This window comes from Crassostrea angulata, chromosome 3 (assembly GCF_025612915.1).
Source record: "Crassostrea angulata isolate pt1a10 chromosome 3, ASM2561291v2, whole genome shotgun sequence".
Lineage (NCBI taxonomy): Eukaryota > Metazoa > Mollusca > Bivalvia > Ostreida > Ostreidae > Magallana > Magallana angulata.
In genome coordinates, this window is record NC_069113.1 from 11,820,267 (window position 1) to 11,846,114 (window position 25,848).

Here is a 25,848-nt window from a genome sequence, read left to right on the forward strand (position 1 = left end):
AAGATCTAGAAACGATTTAAATTTTATGTTTTCATTTTCAATTTTTTTTTAAAAGAATTCCGGAACCCTACCATAATCATTTTTTGTTTAGTATCTACTTTAGATTAGGTTATTAAAATGTTTATTGTAAGGAGTGCAATAGATCAATATAAAGCTTCATTAATACATTGAAATTAAAAGAAAGGATTTTGCGAAAAAGAGCACATGTCCAGTTAAAAATGAATATTTCAGAAGATACAAGAACACGGGTCACATTAAACGAACATGGAGTTGATAATGTAAGAGCCTTACTTTCATGTATATTGTTCTTGTAATTTATTTAAGATTTTGAGTATATTTTGCAGTGAAAAAAAACAACTTTTGATTGAACGTATATTTGTTGTTTTACGTCTGGTTCGAGGATATTTCACTCTCACTGAGACTTGATAAAAGTTATTTGCCTTATTGTCACCTTGGGTGTTTGATCTCCATCAGTAAAAGCAAAATGAATAAGGGGAATATTAATTACTAGGGCGTTTTAACTACAGTGCAGTACCGATCAGACCCAACATAACAGAAAGTAAACCCCAACTAACCCTGGGTTTACTTTCTGGGTTTACTAGAGTGGACCCAGAGTAAACCCCAAGTAAACCCAGAGTGGACACAGACCGTAAACCCTAGCTGCAATAATGTAGCCCTCTCTGATTTTTTATATCTGATGTTTACTGGAGAGGGCTACAATCATGACAATTCTATAGGATCTCCGTAATGGTGCAAAATTAATTTTTTAATGCTGCTGACTTCGGTCTGTAAAGATCGATTTTATATTTGACTTCTTTTAGATAAAATGGTTTTTTAATTCAGGTTGAACAAACTAACCGTAAATAAATCAAAACCAGATAAAACCAGTCTGCGACAAATCCCGGGAGTCCGATGCCCGGGGCCTGGTAAAAATGAAAGAGGGCATGTGAAACTTACACACTCGCAAGCCCGATGGGCATGTAAACTTTCAATCTCCAATAGATACTTTATTTACGTTCGTCGCCATTTTTTATAACATCAATCGTTCAATAAATTAACTAATATGAATAAATCTTCGTACAACTTAACCCACTTAATAAGAATCATACAAGCGTTTGCAATACTCGACTGTGTTTGTAGATATGAAAGCGTCTTTTTAACGTCGATGGCAACAAATTGAGATCTCGCCATGATTCCTGGGCTGAAATACCTGACTTAAATCTTTCTGTTGTTATAGGTTGAAATGGAAGGAGAGACTGTCACTGACCACTGGCGTCAGAAGCAAATTGAAAGTGGGGGGGGGGGGGGGGCTAGACTGATCCTCAGAAATATTGAGAGAAAAAAAACGAATTCTAAAAATCCTAATCCGTTGAAAAGAGGACTAGAGAGAATATAATACATAAATGCAGATATTAACTTTAAGAATAAAATGACTTTAATATAACTTTTCTGTGAGTTTTTTCTTGGGCATGTAAATTTTTGTTCGGGCTGGTACAATTCATTGATACACCTGCCCGAAGGGCAGGTGTTGAAAAAAAAATTTGGTAAAGACTGTAAAACACATCTGCATATGTACCAGTCGTCTTTTTCAGCAGCCATGACAGTTCTCGCGTGATTTTAAGGGATTTACTCTTAGAGTTTTGATGGGCTTGATAACGTGAATATCAGTGTAAATAATCGATCTTACCTCGTTCTATCACTAAAACATCATTTCAGGGAATGGTAAATAATAGAAAATTCATATTTACCGCGTTAATTATGTTTAAAATAGGGGAATTCCTATATTCAGTTCAAGATCCGCTCCTAAATTCTCATTGGCTGTCCCAAAATAAAACCGGTCAAGGTCAGTAAATAAGGCGGACAAATTCAACTTGCATTGTTGACATTCATGAAAAATAACCGATATATGGACTATACCTGATATTTTTAAATTTAGTTATGCCATAGACATCTACAATGTTTGAGTTCAGGTAAGAAATGCAGATGCTATTGCCATTTATATACGATTTGAGATGAAATAGTTGCGGGAGTGAATGACTCCCACACTTGCACCATTAGAGTTGTAGCCCTCTCCCAAAAAAAAAAAATCGGAAGAGGGCTACATTATTGCAGCTTTGTAAACCCTGATCAGAAGTATACCCTGAAAGCAGACGCTACATGTGTATTTGGAATATACAAGGGGCAGGAATTACAGGCAGTAGGATGATAAGATAAAATACAGGTCTGCCTCACACTTCAGTCCGTATAGTGGACCCCAAAAGCAATTCTACAGTAAGCCCAAAGTAAACCCCGAGTGGACCAAAATTTTCAAAACTAAACCCAAAGTAACCCCAGATAGAAAACCCGGGGTTTAGTTGGGGTTTACTCTGGTGTTAGGTTGGGTCTGATCGGTGCTGTAGATATGATTTTAACTATCAGGAAAATATTAAAAACAATCAAATAAAATCTTAATGCAACCACCATACTTGTGTGCAAATGAATGATTTTACTTGGATGGCCGTCGCTTATTTGAACCATTGTAGTTGCACCATTAATTTCATTTTGTTTGCAAGATGATATTCTTTTTAAATCAACGTTAATATGTAAACGGTGTGACCGTTGGACTGAGTGCAGATTTGACATAAAGCAGTTTGATTTTTGTACAACTTACAATTAATTTGATACGCACATAGTAGGATACACCTACTCAAATCATTAGCCAAAGTTAAACTTAACATCGCATGCACATGCCACAGTCTATACATTATGACATCATGTTTCATACATAAAAGGTACAAGTTTTGTCTTGGAAATAGCCGAAGAGAGTTACATGTTTCCAACAAAACTTTATTTCTTCTTTATTGTTTATTAATTTAATTCATATGCCAACTACTGGTAATGAAATTGAATACTTTATTCAGTATCTAAAAGTTCCTTGATGTTAATGTTTTTATTTTTCATCTGATAATTTGATAAGACATACATAGAACTAGTGTTGTTTTTAGAGCACTATTGAAACTTATCTGGTTTTCACTTTAATTTCTTTGAATTTAAATCATCAATTGAAATACTGGAAAGTTTTTAATCAAGTTTTTAGGTCAATAAACATCGATAACTGCCAGTCAATTAATGACCGAATTAACCCTTTTAAGAAACAAAATGGTGGCCAGTATGGTGGCGCCCAGGGCTGAAAAAAATTTAGTACCCCTGACTCAACTCTCATTTTTCGCTGATTTTTAGCTCACTGAGACGAAGTCGGGGAGCTTATGCTATACCGTCGGCGTCGGTGTCGGCGTCAGCGTCGGCGTCGGCATCCGGACCTGGTTAAAGTTTTTGTTGCAGGTCCTGTATCTAAGCTATTACTTGTCCTATCTTCACCGAACTTGCATGGATGATGCATCTGGACCTACTAATGGACTTGAAAGACTTGGATGCTGAATCTGAATCTTAAATTTCAGATGCTGGAGGAGGTTAAGGTTGTTGGACCAGGTTATAGTTTTTGTTGCAGGTGCCCTTTGATAGCAATATCTAAGTTACTGCAGGTCCAAACTTCACCAAACTTGCTTGGATGGTGTGTATTATGATACTGATGCACCAGACAGGCTTGAGTGCTGAATCTGAGCTATAGGTTTCGGATGCTGGAGAAGGTTAAGGTTTTTGGAGCAGGTTAAAGTTTTTGTTGCAGGTGCCCTTTGATAGCAATATCTAAGTTACTGCTGGTCCGTACTTCACCAAACTTGCATGGATGGTGAGTCTTATGATACTGATGCTTCGCGTCGGTTGACAATGGTTTTCTCGGGGTGTCAATTTCAACTGTTACCCTCCCAAACAGGCACTATTTATATAATATTGTATTATGTGATCAAATACAATAACGTATAACACAATACAATGTCATATCATACGTTACAATATCATATCTCATCATTGTTTATTATGGTATTTTATTGTATTATTTGATATATGTTGTAAATATGATAGGATGCAATATTTAATTTTATATTATTGTATTGATTAACATATGAACATATGAATATCATACAATTTTTTAACAGATGATATACGATATTGTGTCAAAACAGAATCCATAAATATCCAAGATCATAAAGTATGATTTTCATTTAATATGATAAAGGTGGTCTCATAAAGGTGAAGTCTCATAAGGGTGATGTCTCGTCTCGGTGAGCTTTGTAATCTGTGATTACCTATGTTTATATATATGTTTTACCATTAATCCTCACTTCGCATGTATTTTTCAATCATAACCATGATAACTCTGTAGTCAATTTGTCAACATTTTCAACTTGAAAGATTACCAATTTTTAATTTGCTGTATCTACCAAAGTATGTTGCTATTACAAAAGTTAAGGGGTGGTTGGGGGCAAAAATAAATGATGTAATGGCACTGCCATAATTATGGGTTAGAGTCATTTACAGTGCAATGTATATAATTTTCAGAATAAAATAAAATAAATGATGAAGATATCTGTATTTATTAACATACTAGTATATATCTTTAAGCCACATAAAAATATATGCATGTTTCCAAAATAAAAAAAAACTATTATACAATGCATCAAAGAAACAAGTGCTTGTGTTTAAAGCCTAGAAATTACCAGTACTCAGTTAGGAGAATATACATTGTGGGATTGTATGATGAAAAGGTATTGTTAAAAAATTTACATAGTGGTTTTTGTTTCAGAGAAAATAAAAACTATAGAAGCTATTTATCTCATTAAGAACTGCATGGTGTCAAATAAATATGTGATAATGATGAATAATGCAGCATGTTTTGAACTATTCGCTGTGGTTTCGTATCATCAATAGTTTAAATGCATGGGTATTAAGAATTGCTCTTTACAGGCAAATTTCATGGTCCTAAAACCAGATATTGTTTTAGTGCATGTACTGGTATTCTTTATCTTGGGTGCCATTTGAGAGTCAACAAACTTCGTGAGGGGTACACAGATTAAAAAAGGCTATTGCATTACACCTGGTGATTTTTATGATATAAAATAAAAATTCACAACTCAAACTGTTACAGAACTTTTTGTTCTATATATGCAGTTGCTAAGATCATGCATGTGAATAAAAGGTCAAGAGATCTATATATTGTATTGCCCAATATCTTGGAAATATAAAGTCATTTGAACAAGAGTTTGGACTTTCGGTGGGATGTAACTATCTAATTTGCTCATCAAAACAAACTGTCAAATATTTCATAATGAGAACCATCTTTCTGATTTGCTAAGAGGTGCTCATCAATATTCATTGACTGTCAAAATGGAAAAGATTTTTTATCAAAAGTGAAATTGACTGTGCTTCAACTGATTCAGAAATATACATCCGAGGACAGAGTCAGAGGAAAGTTGTTGCATTCAATTTATTCATATCTTTTAGCCAATGTCTGGATAGTTGACAACGAGTAGACCCTGCCTTCATCAAACTAAGTTTGATTCATACTGCCAAAAGTCCAAGCTCTTGTTTAAACGACTGTAAGAGCATATCAGTACTAAATAAGTAAGAATGACAAATAATGATTTTACAAACATAGACATATGATGATACCGGTACTTATGTTATTTATCTGTATGAAGGTAGCCAATGTACTGTTTATGAAAAGGTTACTTTTCAAAATTTTGTCATTTTTTGTTCCTTGAATTTTTTCCCTCCTTTTAGTAAAGAAAATTGTTGTAACAATATCATACTCAGTGTTACTCTTGTTAACACAGGTTCATAGCACAGATTTTCCTGGCGAGTACCCTGACTTTGATGATGCATGGGATTTTAAAAAGTTTAAAAAGGTAACAGGGCAATAAAATATAAGATTTTCATGGTTTATAATTGCTTTATTCTGACAAACTATATATCAATATGCAGAGCAAAAGCTGAATACACGACTGAACTATAGTAGTGGTTGTAGTGCATTCATAGTTACATGTGTATTTATATTTTACATATAATATATCAACATATGACAATAAGTAAAGATTAAGCACCTGTCCTTATTATTTCCTCATATATAGATATTTCATTTTTCTTGAACTATATTTGTGTATTTTTTTTATGATTTAGAATTTCCGCATTGACATGATAAAAATGAACGATGATGAACTGGAGTTTGATATGGTTGGCATAGACGCAGCCATAGCAAATGCATTCCGCAGAATTCTCTTAGCAGAGGTATTTGCTTATGAATATTTTATCATGATGGCAAATTGAAACCTTTTGTTGAGGAAATTATAGATAAAAGTCAGTATTTCATGCAAAATTGATATCAATTAATCAGAAACTGTAGATATTTGTTGACAGTTCTCAAATATCCTCTTGTTTTCTTCAAAGTGGTCTGATATCCCATTAATCTAAATAGGTATGCAACATTTATAAGGTTCAATCATTCAGTTAGGCTTTGTTTACTGCAGGTACCCACAATGGCAATAGAGAAGGTTCACATTTACAACAACACCTCCATCATACAAGATGAGGTTCTAGCCCACAGATTGGGACTGATTCCTATAAAGGCTGACCCCAGACTGTTTGAATATAAATCTGAGGGTAGGTCAGACATTCTGCTTCTAAGAACAGTACACACCCCTGTAATGTATAAAAACATCATTACATTTAATGAATACAGAAAAGTATTGTAGATTCTTTATTTTGCAAAAATACTTAAAGTTCTGATACCCCACTGTTTTCTTTAAAATTGCAAGAACATAAAATTATGAGCACTCAAACTTTAAAATGATTCCATATAGTAATCATTTAAAAAAATGAAAGTCTCCAAGAGGAGCTTCTTGGGATATTATGCTGATATTAATTCCTTACAATTTAAGGACTGTTAAGTATATTAAAGTGTACATTTGATTCAAAAATTTAATGTTGATAAATAATGGTGAGAGAGTATGTGACAAATAAGTACCGGTAAAGAAATAGAAACAGTTGATCACTCCTTGTCTGGTTTCTTGAAGCGTGATGTTTTCTTTATTGTATGGTGCACTTAATTAAGAGTTACATTGACCAACATATACTTATTTCGTTTATCATAAAAAATGAAGAAAACAAACAATAAAACATTAAGGAGAAATTGTTCTTAAAATGTGTCACAATTAAATTTTTATCTCTCGAAACTCCCACAATGCTTTTTAACTGTCTTTTGTTCTAATTGATGTTAGAGTGTCATATGTTGTGCGCCATTACTCTTCTAATGTCACCATCCTGGGAGGCCATTAAAGAAGAAATATGTATATACCACCAACAACCCTATTAATGTTTTCACAGGTGAAGATTTCTCTCCTGAAGACACCATCATATTTCAGCTCAAAGTAAAATGTACCAAAAATTCCCAGGCCAAGGATACCACAGATCCAGATGAAATGTACAAAGATCACAAAGGTGAGAGGTCATGTCATAGGTCAAAAGGTCATTGTGAAATTAGTATGAAATTAAAGTGAATACTGGTACTCAAAATTAGTTATAGTTGCACCAATGTTAAACCAGACATGTTATTTTTGATTGAACATGCATACAGTTCCACATTGCTTGATTTTACTGTATCTGTGCAATATGTACCTGTACATTGCAAAATGTTTTTTAAGAGAATACAAATTTTAGCAATTCTTTTGATAGGTGTAACTGAATTTTGCTTAATGAACATTTATAATTCTTAAAGATTGAAGTCAGGAGTTGTGAATTTTGGTTAAAGGGATTCATATCATGTTAGTAAATTAAGATGGAAATCAAGATTACATGTTCTATGGAATAGGAACATGGATTAATCTATAAAGGCTTCTATATTGGTTACAGCTGCAGGGACGCATGTGACGTCATCGTACCACGTGACACGCGCTATCTAATTAACAAGTTTTTATAAGATTGGGGCTATGATTTAAATTGATTTTATGGCTAATTAAAGCAAATTACAGCAAAACAACTTTTGGAAGTAATTAATATATACATAAGAAAGGCAAAAAATGTAAAATGTCCCATGCTTAAGAAACATGTGATATGTCCTTTAACTAAAAGAGCACCTGCTTCTAGAAATTGATAAGGGTTCCTATTTACTATAACCTTTGTCAACAATATAATGTTTTATTTACTTAATTAATATCTTTGGACATATTTTGTTTCAGTCACCACAAAACACTTAAAATGGATTCCTATGAAGGGACAAGACACAATAGTAAGTTTATGGAAGACCTTTTAAATCATCAAATTTCTTTTTCACTGATTTTTCTCAACACTGTAATTTATGCAGTTCAGAGAATAAAGAAATTGTCATTGTCATTGTCATTGAAATTTCAAATTAAAGGTAATCAAATATTTGTTACAATTGTAATGCAATCTTTCTTTGTTTCAGTTTAAAGAAGGAGACCTGCGACCTGTTAATGATGATATTTTAATAGCAAAATTAAGACCAGGACAGGTATGCAAAATTACATACTCGTAATCATGAAAAAATAGGATTGTTTAGAAAATTTTGACATAAAATCTAATACTGTGGTTTCATTAATATTCAAGGGTATCAATTTTCGTGGATAAAGTGAAAACCACAGTTTCAAGGATACGTAAATTCGTGGCCAATGACCCTTTCAATACAAAATGTTAATAGAAATTGCATTTCAATGAATATTTAATTTCATGGATCAACTCAACAACGAAATCCACGAAAATTGGTATTCAACGAATATTGATGAAACACTACTAACTCTGAATGTATGGGTATATAAAATCTTTGGAGATTTTTTAACATAGATCTGTTCTTCTGGTAAAAAGTTTCATCAAGGGATATGTGTATAATACTAGTAGTTACATGTGTACATGATTATGTATATATGTCATTCAAATGAAGTAGAAGTGTGTATTTCTAATTCACAGGAAATTGATATTCGAGTATTCTGTAACAAAGGTATTGGGAAGGACCATGCAAAATTCTCTCCAGTTGGTGAGTGTTTTATTCAAAATGACAATGTAATACATAACCTCCTGGTGGTAACTGTGTATAGGTAGTCATATATACAGGTACATAGAGTTACTATCAATTTATTTCCTTAGAGGTTATGTTGATTTTCAGTTTGGGTCAGTTAGATAATAATGCAGTTGTGACCCTTTGATTTTTTTTTTTTTTTAGTAAAAAAAAAATTTAATATTTAGAGGTTTATATGCATCTTTTCAACCATGATTCCATCTGTTTATTTGATTTTTTTCTGACTCACTCTTGAACAAGTAATATGTTTAAAGAGGAAATCAATTCTGCATCATTTTAATACAAAATTTTGTGATACACTTTTATACAGTCGACACCATTCTAAAAACTTACAAATACATTTAGGGCAATAATATTTTAAAGGTTAAAAATAACTGTTACTGCATAGGTAGCAATGTATTTGACAAAGTAAAGGTGACTCATTTCTCAATAAGTTATCAACTGGCAGCTACTAGGACATTTGAGTCAAAATGACACATTTCCAGATTAGAATGCCACTCATGAAAAAATGTGCCATGAAAGAGCGATTTCTAGAAATGATATTTAAATCAATAAATATGACATTTTTTTTTTTATTACTAGTATTTGTATTCCACAGCTACAGCCTCTTACAGACTGTTGCCAGAGATATATCTGAAATCCCCGGTCACTGGGGCCCTGGCCGAGAAGTTACAGAGTTGTTTCTCGCCTGGAGTCATAGTCATAGACTATGACAATGGTAAGGAGGTGGCTGTGTCATCTCACAGTCAGTTTTGTTTATTATGAATATAGTATTAATTTGAAGTGTAGATAATACATGCATAAATTTAAACTTATCCTTCAATTTAACTAGAGATAAAAAAAATTCTTTTAATTAGACTGCTTCTTTAGTGGGGTACTGCTTCTTTAGTGGGGTACTGCTTCTTTAGTGGGGTACTGTTTCTTTTGTGGGGCACTGTTTCTTTAGTGGGGCACTGTTTCTTTAGTGGGGCACTGTTTCTGTTGAATTAGACTTTTTCTTTAGTTGGGCATTGTTTCTTTAGTGTGGCATTGTTTCATCAGTGGGGCATTGTTTCTGTTTCAGGAAACAAAGTAGCACGAGTGGCAAATGCAAGAAAAGACACGTGTAGTCGAGAAGTGTTCCGCCACGACAACTTAAAAGATTTAGTGGAGCTGAAAAAAGTCCGGGATCATTTCATTTGTGAGCATTATAAAACAGTATACAGGGAAATATTTGCTCCCATTTTATTTTCGCCCCTTTCTTCCTCGTTAACAGTGAGTAAATTCAAGACTGGGTGAATTTCTATGTCTCAAATTATCTCGCTTTAAACACAACTGTGTCTGGGCAAATTCAAGACAGGGCAAAACTATTATATTTTCGAGGAGTAGAAGGGTAAAAATTATACAGGACAAAAATTAACCTGTATACAGTATTCTTTACTCCCTTTAAATAATACGGTATGATCCTTTGTCAAGTGAATGCAATACTTAATGTAACTGACTACCCCACAAAAGTATAAATAAATTTTACTGCTTACTGACCATTCAACCAAAGTGACAGTGCTTCTCTTTGAATGTTATTACAAATTATCAAGCACTACCCCCCCCCCCCCCCCCAACCAAAAAGAAAGAATAAAATTTTCTTAGTATGTACTGGTACAGACCACTTTCCGTAACTAACATCATTATATCATTCTGTTTACGTGTAAAGCATTACCCTTCTTTTCCTAGTTTCTGTGGAGTCCACGGGCATCTTACCGCCAGATATACTTGTAGAGGAAGCCATCAAAGTCCTGATGAAGAAGTGTCAAGATTTCATGTCAGATTTGGATACTTAGTAAAATTGTTCTGTTAATCTCTTATCACTGTTTGTTGTTTTTATTTAATTAATGAAATAATTTGTTTTTGTATTTTACTTTAATCCATTTTGATATTTTTAGATAAGAACGTTTTTTTTACAAAAAAAATAACTCTTGATATTTTGTAAAAAGGGTCATATTTACTCTCTTGGATTTAGAAAAAATGGAAACATTTAGAAAATGCCTAATTTATTCATATAAATGACGGAAAATGTGACAGAAATTCAACTACCGGTACTAGAACAGAGGATATTACCATTTTGAACAAACACAACTGATCGATATTCTCTAGTATCAGAATAGTGTTCTGTGACAATCTAAACTTAAGTCTGTATATAGTTTCCAATTATCATATTATTTCGACTTAAATCCAGTTTGATATTATGAAAATGATTTTGCATTGGAATAAGAGTTAGATTTATTTTCAGAAACGTTTAGGTATACGGTATTTTTTTTTTATTGACGTTTGCAGAGCAAGAGTTATGAAACAGTTCATATATTATTGATCCTTTGGTACAACATGAATTTATATTTTTAATTTTTTTTTCTTGATTTTTTTTACATTTCAAAATCTTTGTTCTTCATTGATAAACAATAAAATTGATTTCCCTGTGAATCGAAGCAGTACCTTGTATTACACCCAGAATGTTAAAAGGAAAAGACAGTTCTATCGTTAATTATAGATTTTATATTCTTAAAATGAAATTTTTACAACTGCATTAATAACAATAACATTACGCCCTGATACAATTCTGAGGTTTGCGATTCACTGCTTGAATGAAACAGAAGTTTTCCATTTCTTTTGTAGACTGAATTAAAGAGCCAATTTATATAAATTCTGTCGTGAAGGAAATAAACTGACTGCCTAAAAGCTTGTTAGGTGGAGCAGTAATATTGGAAGACATTATGGTCTACATTGTGAGGAGATGCAGGAACGAAATAAGAAGTGAATCAGAGTTGGGATTTATTGTTTGGGTTTTTTTATGACTACTTTATTGCTAATGGTTTACTGGTTTTTGTGATATAGTATCGGAAATGTGTACAAATAGCGAGCAACAGTGAAGGGATCTCCCAAGACACTTGCTGTTCAGAAATTTTATTGTCCACTCAACTCCTTTCTTTTATGGCTCTAATTGTTGTCTTCTTTAATTATTTAGTATCACTTGATATTACTTTTGGAAACCATAATTATTCTCTCTCTCTCTCTCTCTCTCTCTGAGAAACATCAATTGATTCTTTTAATCTACAATTAACAGCGTTACAGAATTCCCTCGCGGTCTACATTCACGTACGTTCATCATGCTTTTATGCAATAGAACGTTTTAATGCGAGAAACAATCTAGGTATAGTGAGAAATTCCACAATCTCGTAATTCCATTAACACCTCAGCGTATTTGCATCTGATCGAAATTGCGTTATTTTGCAGGGTAGGGGAGTTGACATTGTTTTCAAAGTCGCTCATTATTTCATTTTTTTTAATAAACCAGAAAAAAATAATTATGCTTTTTTTAAAAATATAAATTATTGAATGTGTGAAGAAGAAAAATGATTTAAAAGAGTGTTTTTAAACTAAAATTAGGTTTGTCTTAAATAAAATTAAATTAGGTTGTAAAAGAAATTTAATGATTAAATGCGCAATGAAATGATGTAAGCTAGAGACTGCTGTTTTGGGTTTTTTATAGCCCCGCCTATTTCACAGATCGCGACCAATCAAAAAATTGCGATTGTTGTAAACAAAAACGCACATGGTGAATAGGAACACACTCTCCGGAGAATCCCCATTGATAAGCGTATCAGACTGGAGATAACTTGTAGAATACGGATATGTATCCCCCTTTTTCTTAGACTCGGTTGTTGAGATTTGTTTAAAGGTATCAGGAATTGGACGTGCTTAGGATCCGACCAGCTTAGCTCTCTTTATCTTTGTCAACAAAGGCGCGCGCCGGTCCCCGATTTGCTGTTCCCTAACCCTGCCTCCTGGCGGAGTGATATATTCCACGGCCTCTCTCACCCTCAGCAATACAATCGTCAACACGTGAAGAAAGTTTTTTGAGAATCAATAGTGATATTTTTCACGGTATATCGTATATATAAATCTCCCTTGAGTTTTATATGAGCTGTGAAATGCAAATGAACGGTGTGTGACAGAAAAACAAAGTAGTGAAAGTTTGATTTTATTTAGAATTTCTGATGCTCTGACAGGATTTACCATTTATACAGAATGGATGACAGAAATTGGAGGATAATTATATTTGTTAGCTTGTTTCACATCGGTAAGTGAAGAACTGATCGTAATCAATGAATGTTCTTAGTGATAGATGTTTGTTGGGCCCTTTTAAATTTCATGGTCTTGTAAAAGTAAATTTGAAGAACTGTTTAAATATCAAAGTCGAACAAAGTAATGAAAGGATTTAAAATGATTTTTTTAAATAATCAAATATTTTAATTCTCAATTAAGAATTGTGTGCATGGAGTGTGCTTAGGAAAAAGGAATTAAGACAAACAGTTTCTATTTTAATTATTTTTAAGCAGGTGGGATGAAGAAATTTAGAGGATTTTAACCTCCCTCTTCTTGCAGGGAAATATATTTTGTCATTTATAACTTTCAAAGCCTTTGCCTTGCTTCTGCAACAATTAACTCTTTTCTCATAACCGTCAGTTCAGCAGGAATCAAATCATACTGCCACTGGTAAATTCAAAAGCTACCTAAAACACATGATTGTTCCATTGATGAAAAATATTGCGCATCTGATGCCTTTTGGTTTCAGATTTACCACCATAAAAAGTCAGATTTCACCCAATTACACAGCAATAGGGGAGGATGAATTTGTGTTTTTAGGATTTACAAAATTTTACGACTCCTAGCAGATTAGTTTAAACACTGTACCTTATTTACAGTTAGGATTAGGTTTAAGGTGTCATATATGTTACAAGGTGTCATATATTTGTAATCTCCCAGGTAATAGGTAGATTTACATGCTTTAACGTGCATGTTGATATGTGAGGCTGCCTGGGGTGCAGATAGCCTCACATGGCAGAAAACAACGCTGCCCATTATGATGATCACAATTTTTATGGTCCTATCCCACTGTTGTCCTAGTGTTTCCCAATATGGAGTTGTCAGTTATTCCTGCGTCTGCCTGAATTTACATTTGAAATGCATGAATTATGCAGATTTTTTCGTTTTTATTACACCTGACATTAAGTTCCATAAAATCCATTAATCACCCCATTAGGTGGTCACAGTGACCTGTTATTTTTCCTCACACACACACAAACACCGCCTGAAAAACTGCTGCTGAGCAATTAGTCAGAAATTGATGGGGGAGACTGGACATTACATGTTTCTTCTGTTTTTATGGGGGCTTTCGGAGAGATAAGGAGGGACAGAATCCCCCTACACCATCTCCCCCTCTGTGAATCATGCTATTTTGCTGATTATGAGGAAGCCTGATGAAGCTATTGTTTTCCATCCTCTGGCAGAAATGTTTTTTCCCCCTTCTGTTTAATTCAGGAAGTGTGAGAGGGCATATGAGCTGTAGTCTGCGAGAGATTAGTGTCACAAGTGTGTTACACCTCTCGTAAAACGAATACGGTTAACACGGTTAACATTTGATATTCTACTCCATAATCATATGATTTTGCAAATCAAAATATCTCTAAACTCTATAAATAATTGTTAAAGTATACCAATGTTTTTTTATTTATTATTTTTTTTAAATTACTGTAATTACTATGTAGTTTTGTTAAACAGTGGAAAATTTCAACGTTTTGAAAAGTTCTAATTGTTGTAAAAGCTACAAATTTTAATTTAATTTTCTAGAATTTAGTTCTTTTTATCCAAACTACAAAAAAAAAATAATAAACTAAGAACAAATGGTAAGCTCAGAATACCTATCTAACCTCCTGTTTCCTTTGAATTTCATTGAAACTTTGACACGGTTATATCAGTGATGTGGTAACAGTAAACAATAAAAGAATATCCCTAGGACAAGGTGGGAAATTTGTACCTATAATTAGAACATTAGACCCAATGTCCAAGTGTCAGTATTCGCGCGTGATAAGCTTTTACAATGGTGGGTAGGTGTCATGGACAGATGAATGTTTGTACGGGTGCCTTGCCCATGTACCCACAGGCCACAGACTGTTTCATGATGCATGTCCTAGCCAACCCAGTCAAATCAAAATTGGAAAAAGTCAGTTAACGATCGAGATCAAGATTCCGGGGCATAGCCATTCCCAACAAAACAATGTAATGGGTAATTGAACTAAAGCAGTCAGATACGCTTAGGTTTTATGTCCTGTTCCTCAGATATATTTTCTTTCACTTTAGCTTTGATTTATGGGTAATAATCATGAATTAAATGAAATATTTAAAGTGCAAATATACTTCCCTAAGGTTTGAAAAATAAATAAATATATTGTGTATCTTTGGTCTGTATTTTTTGTGGCAGTTTCTCTTCCAAATGGGATGTTTACTTTGTTTATGAATATATTTAGAGGATGCTTTCACACTTGTATGGCAGCATTTATAATGAAAATTTTATGTAATGATATTGCGCATATTAAATACAAGTGTTTTGAAATGGTAAATATAAAGCCGTTAATGAGATTTCAGACACCTAGAAAGCCATTCAGCTGTACATAAGATTAATGAGTTTTTGGAAAATTAATTTTTATGGCAAATGAATTTTGTTTATTTTACATAAATATTTTTAAGGGGCAGTATTTTAATTTTTTTTTAATGTATAAATCAGCTAAATAAAAGAACCATGGATGAATGCTCATTTCTTTTCCTTTTTTGCCATTTTTTTTTTTTTTGTGGTAAGATATAAATATTGTTAGTTAGTTATAACTTCCGCAAATGTTAAACTTGATAAACATTTTACAAAAATAAATTTACTTTTTGTGCATTGCCGTGCCATTCTTAGGATTACCGCAAAGTTAGAATTGTAATGGATTATTTTTTTTATGATAAAGATGCAGACTATTTGTTTCTGGATTACAATATTTATCACTTAACCTATCAGAGTCTCCATAAATCACCCTAATTAATCGAGCTTGTACTCTTAGAAAAGGAATTTCAAAACATGTCAGACATTGTGTTAATCTTTTTGCCCGTGAGGGATGATGGCATAGATTTTTGGAGGGATGTTTTTCAGAAGAAGATGAGAGGTGAATATTCAGGGTTATAGATCCCCCATTATAATTCATTGCAACAAGACTGGCTGGGGGATCCTCTTTCTTCATTACACCCTCTCCAGCTGATAAGCCCCACTCAAATTCCCAGATAGCCCATCATTTTTTTTAGAAGTATTTGGAAGTAAAGTTATTTTAATGAAATGTGCTGTCACTTTTTGCCGCATCTTTGAAACAAGGTGATCAATATTATGGATAAAAAAAATAGAACTTTGTGCTATGGATAAAACCAAAATACATTGTAACTGATCTGAGATTCTAGCTATGCTGACAAATTGCTACAGCTGTGCTGATCTTCAAAGGAGCAGCTATTTTTTCACATTCTTTTTTCTAAAACATTTATTGAATTAATGAAGTTTGCTTTCACTGAAAACTTAAAAAAAAATTCTCAGATGAAAAAACCCAAAAGGATTAACAATGCATTACTCTTTTTTTTTGGCTCTGTTTTACAGTTTTGTCACAGGACACCTTTTACTTCAGTTCCAAACCTGAAGACATGGATGTGATCGAGGGCTCGGAAGTCCTGCTGCGTTGTGATGTGTCCAATCGCCAGCACATAGTGTTCAGCTGGGCCCACAACAACAAACCTATAGTCCCCACCAGCCGGCGCTTTCAGGAGGGGAGCCACCTTCATATTCTCCGTGTCACACGAGAGGAGGACTCCGGCACTTTTTCATGCATTGCGACTAATAAAACCTCAGGGTATTCCCTTGTCAGTGAGGCTGCTCTCAACATACAATGTAAGTACCTTGGTTCATGTATTGACACCAGTATCCAACCCCCCCAATTTCCTCAAGTATTTTGAGGAATTCTCTTGTGATTTTTATTGCAATCAAGTAGCATACATGTTTTTTTCATTGTATATTCATTAAATTGTTAAGATGTTCACTGGAAGTACATATATTTCAACATTTATTTCCACTTCATTAGAGACAATATGAATTTTATCACTGCTGCCAGGCAACAGGTGTCAGAAATATTTTATACATTTGTTTACACAATAAGTGTTGATTATAAAATTCAAACTTAACAATTTACTGTCATAACAGCTTATCATTGGATCTTGGATTAGTTTTGCTATCAATACAGTTTATAGAAGTTCACCATGTGTGTAATGTTCAAACAGGAGATATCATCTCAGCCGTGCTTTAGTGGGGTATAAAAGTGTATGTGGGGTGTATAAAGCTATCAGTTGAAATATAAAATTCCATCAAATCAGCCAATGATCTTGGTTATGAAGTCTATCAAGCAATGGTTGGATTACTGACATTTCCAGTGGCTAGACTTTTCTGGAATCATTGCTGCAATAAAGCCCAGATAAAGCTGGCCATTACAAAGACCAAATGCTGCTGATGACTGGAGGATAGAACATGCACATAGCAGACTCACAGGGAGCTCCCACTAAAAAACTGCTCCTCCTTGCGGAGATTCTCGAAAAATTTAAGAGCCATTATTTTTTTTTTACCCATGTCTCAAGGACAGTTTGAAACAATGTTTATGCAACAGAACAGAGGCCTATTTAGATGGGAAACTTAATAGACAGTCTAGTCTTATTGAATAAAACAAGCTGACATGGTCTCTGTTGGTCAGCCATGGTGTTTGACAAATTACCACCACAAATATTATTGCTGGTGATTAGCCGCATGTTGACACAGTCTTTTACAGAAGAAGCGATAAAGAAACACCTTGCTCTTGACTAAAAAGTAATGCTGTGTCAATTGACCAGGCTATTCCCGACTTATCTCACTTCAGAGTTGGTCCTACTTCCTTGGTCATTTAAAAACATTTGTCACCTTGTGAAGCACTTAATTTCTTTTGATGCAAATCAATCAAACGGAATCAAGTTATTATGGGCTGAATTGGACATGCTAGATGTTTGAATGCTCATCAATATTGAGTGATTATGGGGCAACTACAGACAACTAATGCCAAAATAAGAGCAAATATTGAGCTTTTGAATGTTGAAATGATGATTTAAACATATTTAGAAAGCGATTTCAGTCAGCTGTGTGCAAAATATGAAGTGTAAGTAATGTGCATCAGTCCTGCTTTTGCTAATATTAAGATAAGCTAATATTAATTGCACAGTTGGCGGCCTCTCGAAGACCTTGTCTGAGATTTAATGGTGGAGATCTTGGGTGGCCCTTTTCTTGTTTATCCAATGAAGCATTTGGCTTTATGTTGGAGGAGACATCATCCATGATAAATGGGAGACTGTCTCTTTGACTTGGGGATTTGTAATGGAGGCATTTCAATGATCCAGGTGAAACAAAATTGCCAATGCAAGGACCAGGTTTCATTTCCATGTCTATTGTAAAAGTCTCTATATCATTTCTTTGTTCAATTCCCACCAACCACCCAAGTTTAAAGATTTTTGGACTTAATCTGTAAAGGGGGGATAATTTAAACAGATTTCATTCCTCCTCTGAGCATTTTTTATAATTTTGAGAAATTTGAAATTCCTAGAAGTTCAGAATTTAGTGGTAACCAAAAGATTTTAAATAAATTTCATGAAAATTTTAATGAATAAAATATCTGAATACATGCTCTGAAAATTATTCCCAAAACTTCTTGTTTTTTCTTCTTCACTAATTATGTATTTTTACTCTTGGCTTTTAATATGTTCATAAATGGATGTGACATAAAAAAATCTAATTGCTTGCAATTATGAATGACATTTTTAAAGAAAACTTTATATGTTGAAATTTTAGACTACCAAAGCAAAATTTAATCTACTGTGGAAATTTGATTGACAGCTCTTATGCACCTGACATCTCAGTCTTTTATTAAGGCAGATAATAAAACTCTTATTCCTAGATTACCCAAAATATAACGATGTTGTGTCAGTTTAAAAAATAAGATCATTTTGTAGATGTGAACCTGGCTTCTCCAATTTCAGAATAGCTGTCTTGAGATGTTGTCTTATTGACATGTTTTTTTTTTAACTGGCAGCTAGATGTTGTATGGGGGTTGATTTTTGTCATGGTCCTAATTTGAATTGACAGTTAGCAGGAATGCGTTTATCTGACTTTTTTTCTGGCTGACTGATCTGTAATAATAGTACATGAAGGTGATAGAAATGAAATCTTTACATAATTACTGTGAATACAGAATGGATGTGCTTTGTCATTACGATGTCGATTCTTTATGATTCTTTATTTATACAGTGAGCTCCCCTTCTATGTGGTCCTTCATTAAGAACACTTAGAATTCAAATTAGGAGCTGCCTCAGTAATTCTTACACAGAGCTTTTTGTACCTCCCATGTGTAAGAGCAGTGGCTTTACATTTTAAGTTTGATGACAGAATCACAACAATATTGTAGTGTTGTCAGATTTGAATGGTGTCGTAAGGTACTTTTTGTTGTTTTCCCGAAATACAACCGGTTTTGAACTGTTTTCTTAAACATGCATTTGATCAGTGTGCAATAAGTCTCCTTCAAGTTGTGTGGGGGGTGAAGGGAAAGTATAGAATGGCAAAGGTTGTACAGATTCTTCCCTCACTGAGAAAACAAGGACTCTCTACAAACTCTCTCTGTGAGAAAAAATCTACAGGATTAAGATTACCATAGTCTTCTAAGCGTTTGTGTAGAAAACATCCTAGGTTCATTTCACCATTCCAATATTTATTAAGAGTACACACACAAAATGGGACACACTTTTTTTAACATCTTCAGAGGGATAAAAAATATATTTAGATATCAAGTAACTGTGAATTCTTTGATGTTCTTGGACTGTAAAGAATGTGAGAAAGGAAAAACAACCTCCTCAATGAATCAACGAAATGTTTTACTGGTCTCTTGAGAGTTTTTTGGTTCTTACATTTAATATTGTAGTAAAATCTTGTAAACTGTTATAAGATCCTTTGAAAACACTACATTGAATTTAGTAGTACATGTTTTTGACAGTTATATTAAAAAAAATACCAAAAACCTTTTTTTGTATTTGACTTTTGAAATTTTATGTGTTTTTAATGTGAATGTAATCCCGGTAAATAATTAGTAAACCGATGCTAGACTGATTTCTTGTGTATGAAAACTTCCAGAGTACCTGAACCATTGTGAGGTATTTTTTTCCTCACTTTCCTTTCATCATTTCTCAAGAAATGATTTATGAATGTTAATTTATTTCAGTTTAAGCAGTTTGTAAATTGGGCTTTCCTTTCTTCCGAGTTTTTTACCAAGACATCAAAGTTCTATCTTTGCCTATATCAGGAGAAACGGCTTGATGGAAATCCAATCTTACATTATAATATTTACTTTTCTACCTTTTTATGTCCATAAAGGAGTTGTATTGACAAAGTGATTGTAATATTGGTAAATTTTATGGCATTCGAGGCTTGCAGTTTTGGAATTGCTTGGCCAGTAGTGATTAAGCTAATTCTGTAAGAACAATAGCTCCAGAGATTGGTGCCACATAAATCACCAGTATCGGTCCAATTTCTGTCAATATCTGATGTCAGCAGGGTCTTGATAGCTCTGTCAATATTAACCTGAGATGATGACTTAACATGGCTGATAAACTGCTCAATTACAGTCATTCAAGGACAATCTCTTCCTTAGTTAAACTCCAAATAAATTTTCTGAATGAACTTAGGCACTTCCAGATCCCGATAAATAGCTAAAAATTTGGTGGGATGATATTATCAACGACTTCCTCCAACATAATGCAAGGTTTAAACTGTCGCAAATTTTCTGTTGACATGTGTCGTCTTCATATTATGACATGGAGGGACGCTAGACTTTCAGAATCCAATGCCATGGTTTGTTAATGACTTAATTCATCTGATGGAGGAAAATGATCAAGGTTTACTTCTGCTTCATAAATTATTTATGTATATGCTTGTTTGCAAATGTATGAGAGCAAAAGAGATCTGACTAATCCCCCAAGCAAACAGCCTGGTCTCTGTTGTGTGAATATAGACTACAGGTAACTCCAGATATTGGAACTGATCACTCATCTTTTCTCTTTTTTCTTTAAAAGATGAAAAGCATAAAAGGCAAAACTTAATCCCTTGATGGAATCTGAAAATTTTATGAGTTACATATTTACTATAGTCATTCCTCAACTTTCTCGAGTTTTCAATAAAATTGATAAACTTAGTAAAAGGAGTGTTTGGTTGATTCTTTGGGTAGAAATAATGACCAGTGTTGAGAATTGATTTTCATCTTCACACAAGATGGCCATTTCATTCTCCTAGCACCCTATCAGCCCTGAGAAATGGAGGCCTTGTTTCTCCCAAGCTCTGACTGATGAGATTCTGTTTGTAATCTATGCAGATTGCCAGTGATGTTTGTTTCAGGAAATAAAACAGACATGTTTGCTCCCCATTAGTGTAATTAAACATTTACACATGTTATTAAAGCATACCCTTACCCAAAGAAATGGTCAACAAAATAAGCTAGGTAACAGTAGTTCTACTACATACACCAGTACATGTAAACCTTTGAAAACATTTACCATTAGTTAATTTCATGTTTTGATGTGGGGATTTTAAATTAAGAATTTCATAAATGAAAACTCTTAACAAGGAAGGTCTACTCAATGTTTGTTCAAATAGCTCTTTAACAGGTATTTAAACACGTCTTCTTTGAAAATAATCTGTTTGAGAAAACAAATGAATTAAAATCCTCATCCACTGATTCTGTCCTTCACCTGAAAGTTGACAAGACCACAACACCAAGTCAAGATATTAATGAAATGAATAGGACAGCAAGGGTATATGTTTGTAAAAGCACAGGCTGTAGATATTTCCTGACCCCTGGCCCCTATGGTTTATGAGGTGCTATCAGGAATGTTAATAGAGTTGTTCTTGTGGCTTGTTGTTATGTTGTATCATAAACACATTTGCTCCTGGTCACTGAGAGAAACATCTGGCCGATTTGAATGGCTGCAACAAAATCCTGCTGGGTCCTACAGACATTAAGAATTTATTGGCTATTATCCTTTCATACTCTGTATTATTGGCTATTGTCCTTTCATACTATATAACATAAGGCAAAGCAGAGGCGCAGCAAATCGGCAGCACAGGTTTTCCACCTTCACTGAAGATTCTTTTGGCTGGCTTATCTGATGTCGATGACATTGGAATTTTATTATCTTTGATAATTGGATGTGAAAGGTCAGATTCTCTAGATATCTATGAAATGCATTACTTATATTCATCTGATAATTCATTGGAAATATTTGATAATGCATCCAAATTTTGTCTGTATTGTTTTGCAGAATTTTTTAAACAGTGTCACCTGTACAGCAGTCCTGCTGTAGGTCTATCATCTCCTAACACTGCCCGCTGGACCACTAACTGTGTGCTAGCTGTGAAGGACAAGATGCTGGGTCAGATACACTGCTCCAAGTGGTCATATCTGATGCTTATATCTCCCAGAAATCACCTTCTGTCTGCCTCTCAGTAGACATCCCTACAGGAAGAACATAACCAAAATAATATCTATAGGTCCTATCTACCATAGTTATTTTGACTCCCCCATCCTCTGCCTCTCTTTCATTTCTTATCTCCCATTCAGTGTAATATGAAGGTGACCACAATTTGAATGCTGGAAGAACTTCCTGTATTAACAGACCTGGAAGGTTGAATATCTTGAATGATGGTCTGGTGTTTTGCTTGAACTAATTCACAACACATTCATCGCTAAACAGACATCTCCCCAGCACAAAAAGTGCAGTTAAACATGATATTTCTTACAATAAAACCCATGCAGCTCCATTTCAGACAATTCCAGGTTTGTGTCAGATGGTAGCTGAGAGAATGCCTGTATTGTTTTTCATTTGGCCTTTTCCTTATTCAATAGTTTATATTTAACAAGGTTCTGTGTAAGAAAGCTTTTGATATCGGTTTGCAAAAGAACCAATTCGTGATGGCTGTAACTGTCTCGGGATTGCTTTAGTGGACATCAGTCAACAGGAAAATTAAGTTCTTTCCCCCTGCATTGCTTTGATCTTCTCAATCTAGACATTGTCATTCAGGTATGGATATCCCCCATGTCCAAAGTATAAAAGATGATTGAAAGACTTGATAAGCCTGACTTCATGTCTTGTCAAAGAGCCATGAGCCTCCAAATCAGGAATCTACATAATGCCCTGTTTGACCAAGGTTTCACATAAAAAGAATTTTGATTTATGAGAAATTGAATTTTTTAGCTGTCTGAATGTAGTCCTTAACAATATCTGGAATGGAAAACACGACAAAACAAAAGCTGAATCAAAAATAGCTGTCCAGCTTTGTCTGTTTGATAAAGATGTGGGGGTTTTTTCTTCATCACATGATTGTGATTTAACAAAAGAAAGCTGGAGGAATCGGAGCTTGATGGATTATTTTCCTAAATTTCTGTCTGGAATCTCCCATCTGAGGGAGAGTTTTTATTCCACCTGATATCTGGAGAAAGTGATATAAATTAATCATCCTTTAAGTGAATTTTTCTTTCTACTAAAATTTTGTTTAATTGAATATTTTAATTGAATATTTAATAACGGATACTATTAGTACTTGCTGTCTTAGATATTTCATCAGTTTATGAAATACATTTGCACTGCCTTTCATCAGTAAATAATACAAGAATGAATTGACATAACTTTTTCAGTACATGTATTCAATTATGCGACTTTTTGTCTAAACTCTAGTTACCAGTATTCTTTCTCTAGCACTGTTTATGATAAAAATGGCCGATAAGCTCCAGACAGTGTAAATTCTGATCATAGTCAGATCAATTCATTATTCCCCGTCTTTTTTTTCTGACTCACATTATTCTGAGAGGGATGCACTGTTTTGGCCATAGAAAGAAGATCCCCCTTCTCATTAATCAAAATAAAGAGAAATGGGTACTGAGGATAACTTTGACAGCTTTCATGTTATTTTTTAACCAAGTTTAATGAGCATCTACAGAGGAAATGCATACAATTATCTCCCCTTGCCTCTTCGTCTGATGCAGTTACTAATTTTTATTATTTTTTATTCAGCACTGCTGTATAATATGCTTTTGTCCCTAGGATGCCACTTAAAGTTTAAACACATAATAATTATGTTGAAATTTCCCCCAACCGATTGATTTATCTCCTTTTCATTGAAAACTCATGCCTCAATGTTTGAAATAACATGCATGTAATTTTTTCAAGTTTTGAAATGATTGACAAGCACATCAGTTTGGTGTATATAAAGATGAAAGGCAATAAATGGCAAATATTTTTCTGCTAGAAATTAGTGTTGTTATTTGTAAGAACTGGATGACCCATGGCTTTGACACAAAAGGGCCAGACAGGGCTTGTTAAACAAGCAGCAGAGCCATTAGTGCTGCTACATGCTTCTTCACCTCCATGACATGCTGTCACACAGCCATTGATAAATCTTTACCAGCATAAAGACATCCAGGCAACAAAAAACTGGACATATTGTGGCTACTCATTATCGCAAAATTATTTTTTTTCTCTCTTCCCTACTGAACTTTTCTGACATTTCTACTTAGTAGAGGGGTGTTTTGATTTTGACCCCTGTTGACCCTTAACCAGGTGAATGTTGATTGGTTGTTTGCTCCTGTCACTGTGCCATCTGCTGACCATCACTACTCCAAAACACACTCTCTAAAATTTTTATGCGTGTTTTATGGTGACATTTATGTGTTGAGGTTAATAGGTTTTGTATTGGTTTATACGGAGTTCGACCATAAACTCTGATCATTGAAGATAGGTCCATGATCAAAGTGAAACTAAAAGTTTGATTGTTACTTAGGAAGGGCTTTGCAAAAAAGCTCCAATTTTATGTTCTGTTTAATGGGTTTCCTAAAGGCTTTGACAAATTCTTCTGTAGTTTAACAACTGCAAAAGAAAAGTCAGACTTCAAGGGTAATTTCATTTTACAGTTTACTTTCAACATAAGAATATTGTTGTAAATGGACTTGGGGGATGTAAAAATTGATACCTTATTTAACAGATCATAAAAGCTGCATCTTCTGCAGCTCTGAGACTAGACTATCTGCAATCTAATTGACCTGCTTTAATTTAAGGTTAACCAGTTTATTTGAACATGCACATGTTGTTTTCAACAGCAATATTGCCAAGATTAGCATTTGTACTGTTAATTTTAGATACACATCAAATTAAAGGTAACTGATACTCTTAAAGAATGCAATGAAGCCCGAGTCAAACCACTCACTGTAAACCCTTTTCTGGAAAGTTACGATATTTTCATGCGACAAAGTTTGGAATGAAAACACCTGGGTAATAAATATTTTATGAAAACTTATCTTGAAGGGCTTAAGCAAGGGTAGGTCTCTGGATTTCAACCCTCAACTGAGGAATTAGAGACAATAATTTAAGGAAATCTCTTTGACCAAAAGATTGCCATTTCAAAGAGATAGGGTTTATTCACATGAAGGGATACAATTGAAGATGAGTATAGGGTAACTTTTTAATTGCCCCTTGCAAACACTGTGACAACTTGTGGCAGCCGAGGAGAAAAACTTCCAGTGTCAACTGTTTGCACATGAAAGTCATTAGAATTGACTGTTTCTCCCGTACCATTTTTCTGCCTTTTGTCAAGAAACACGATATTTTCTGCCCTATAGAACACCTCTGATGAAGATAGCTCTGTATTAGCTCAATCAGCTACAGCTATTGAGGTGACCTATGGCGGAAACTCTATTGGATGCACTGAGTGGCTTCACTATTCCCAACAGATTAACCAGTGTGAAATAAAATACATTGTACATGTAATTTTGGCAAATAAGAACCCATTTATTGTACTGATGACACAGATAGACTTTATCTAATCTCTGCAGATGTGTAGCAATTAAAACCTAATTTAGTATTTCCAAACTAATTGACACACCAGGATTGGCATT

General features: G+C 34.0%; 2 protein-coding genes across 3 annotated transcripts in view; both read left to right on the forward strand.

The window, feature by feature from the left end:
* The first annotated feature begins 122 nt into the window (after positions 1-122).
* On the forward strand, positions 123-11,627 carry LOC128175770 (DNA-directed RNA polymerases I and III subunit RPAC1-like). 2 transcript variants are annotated; one of them, XM_052841609.1, is made up of 12 exons: positions 123-278; positions 5,712-5,783; positions 6,055-6,162; positions 6,402-6,534; positions 7,258-7,371; positions 8,109-8,158; positions 8,336-8,401; positions 8,854-8,920; positions 9,561-9,680; positions 10,026-10,142; positions 10,673-10,778; positions 11,609-11,627. In XM_052841609.1, coding segments are annotated over exons 1-12 (1,014 nt in total). In that variant the 5' UTR covers positions 123-218; the 3' UTR covers positions 11,610-11,627. The 2 variants fall into 2 exon arrangements, with proteins under 2 accessions (XP_052697569.1, XP_052697568.1); XM_052841608.1 differs by lacking the exon at positions 11,609-11,627 and having other exon boundaries at positions 10,673-10,803.
* Positions 11,628-11,764: 137 nt separating this feature from the next.
* The window catches only part of LOC128175769 (inactive tyrosine-protein kinase 7-like), a 46,953-nt gene continuing 32,869 nt past the window's right edge, over positions 11,765-25,848 (forward strand). The window contains exons 1-2 of the mRNA XM_052841607.1: positions 11,765-13,073; positions 16,452-16,739. Coding sequence (XP_052697567.1) covers positions 13,022-13,073; positions 16,452-16,739 — 340 coding nt within the window. The 5' untranslated portion in view covers positions 11,765-13,021. The remainder of the gene's footprint in view (positions 13,074-16,451; positions 16,740-25,848) is intronic.

Coding starts and splice junctions, on each gene's coding strand:
- LOC128175770 (XM_052841609.1), top strand. CDS start 219: ATGAATATTTCAGAAGATACAAGAACACGGGTCACATTAAACGAACAT. Junction 8,921..9,560: donor TGCAAAATTCTCTCCAGTTG/GTGAGTGTTTTA, acceptor TGTATTCCACAG/CTACAGCCTCTTACAGACTG. Junction 9,681..10,025: donor AGTCATAGACTATGACAATG/GTAAGGAGGTGG, acceptor TTTCTGTTTCAG/GAAACAAAGTAGCACGAGTG.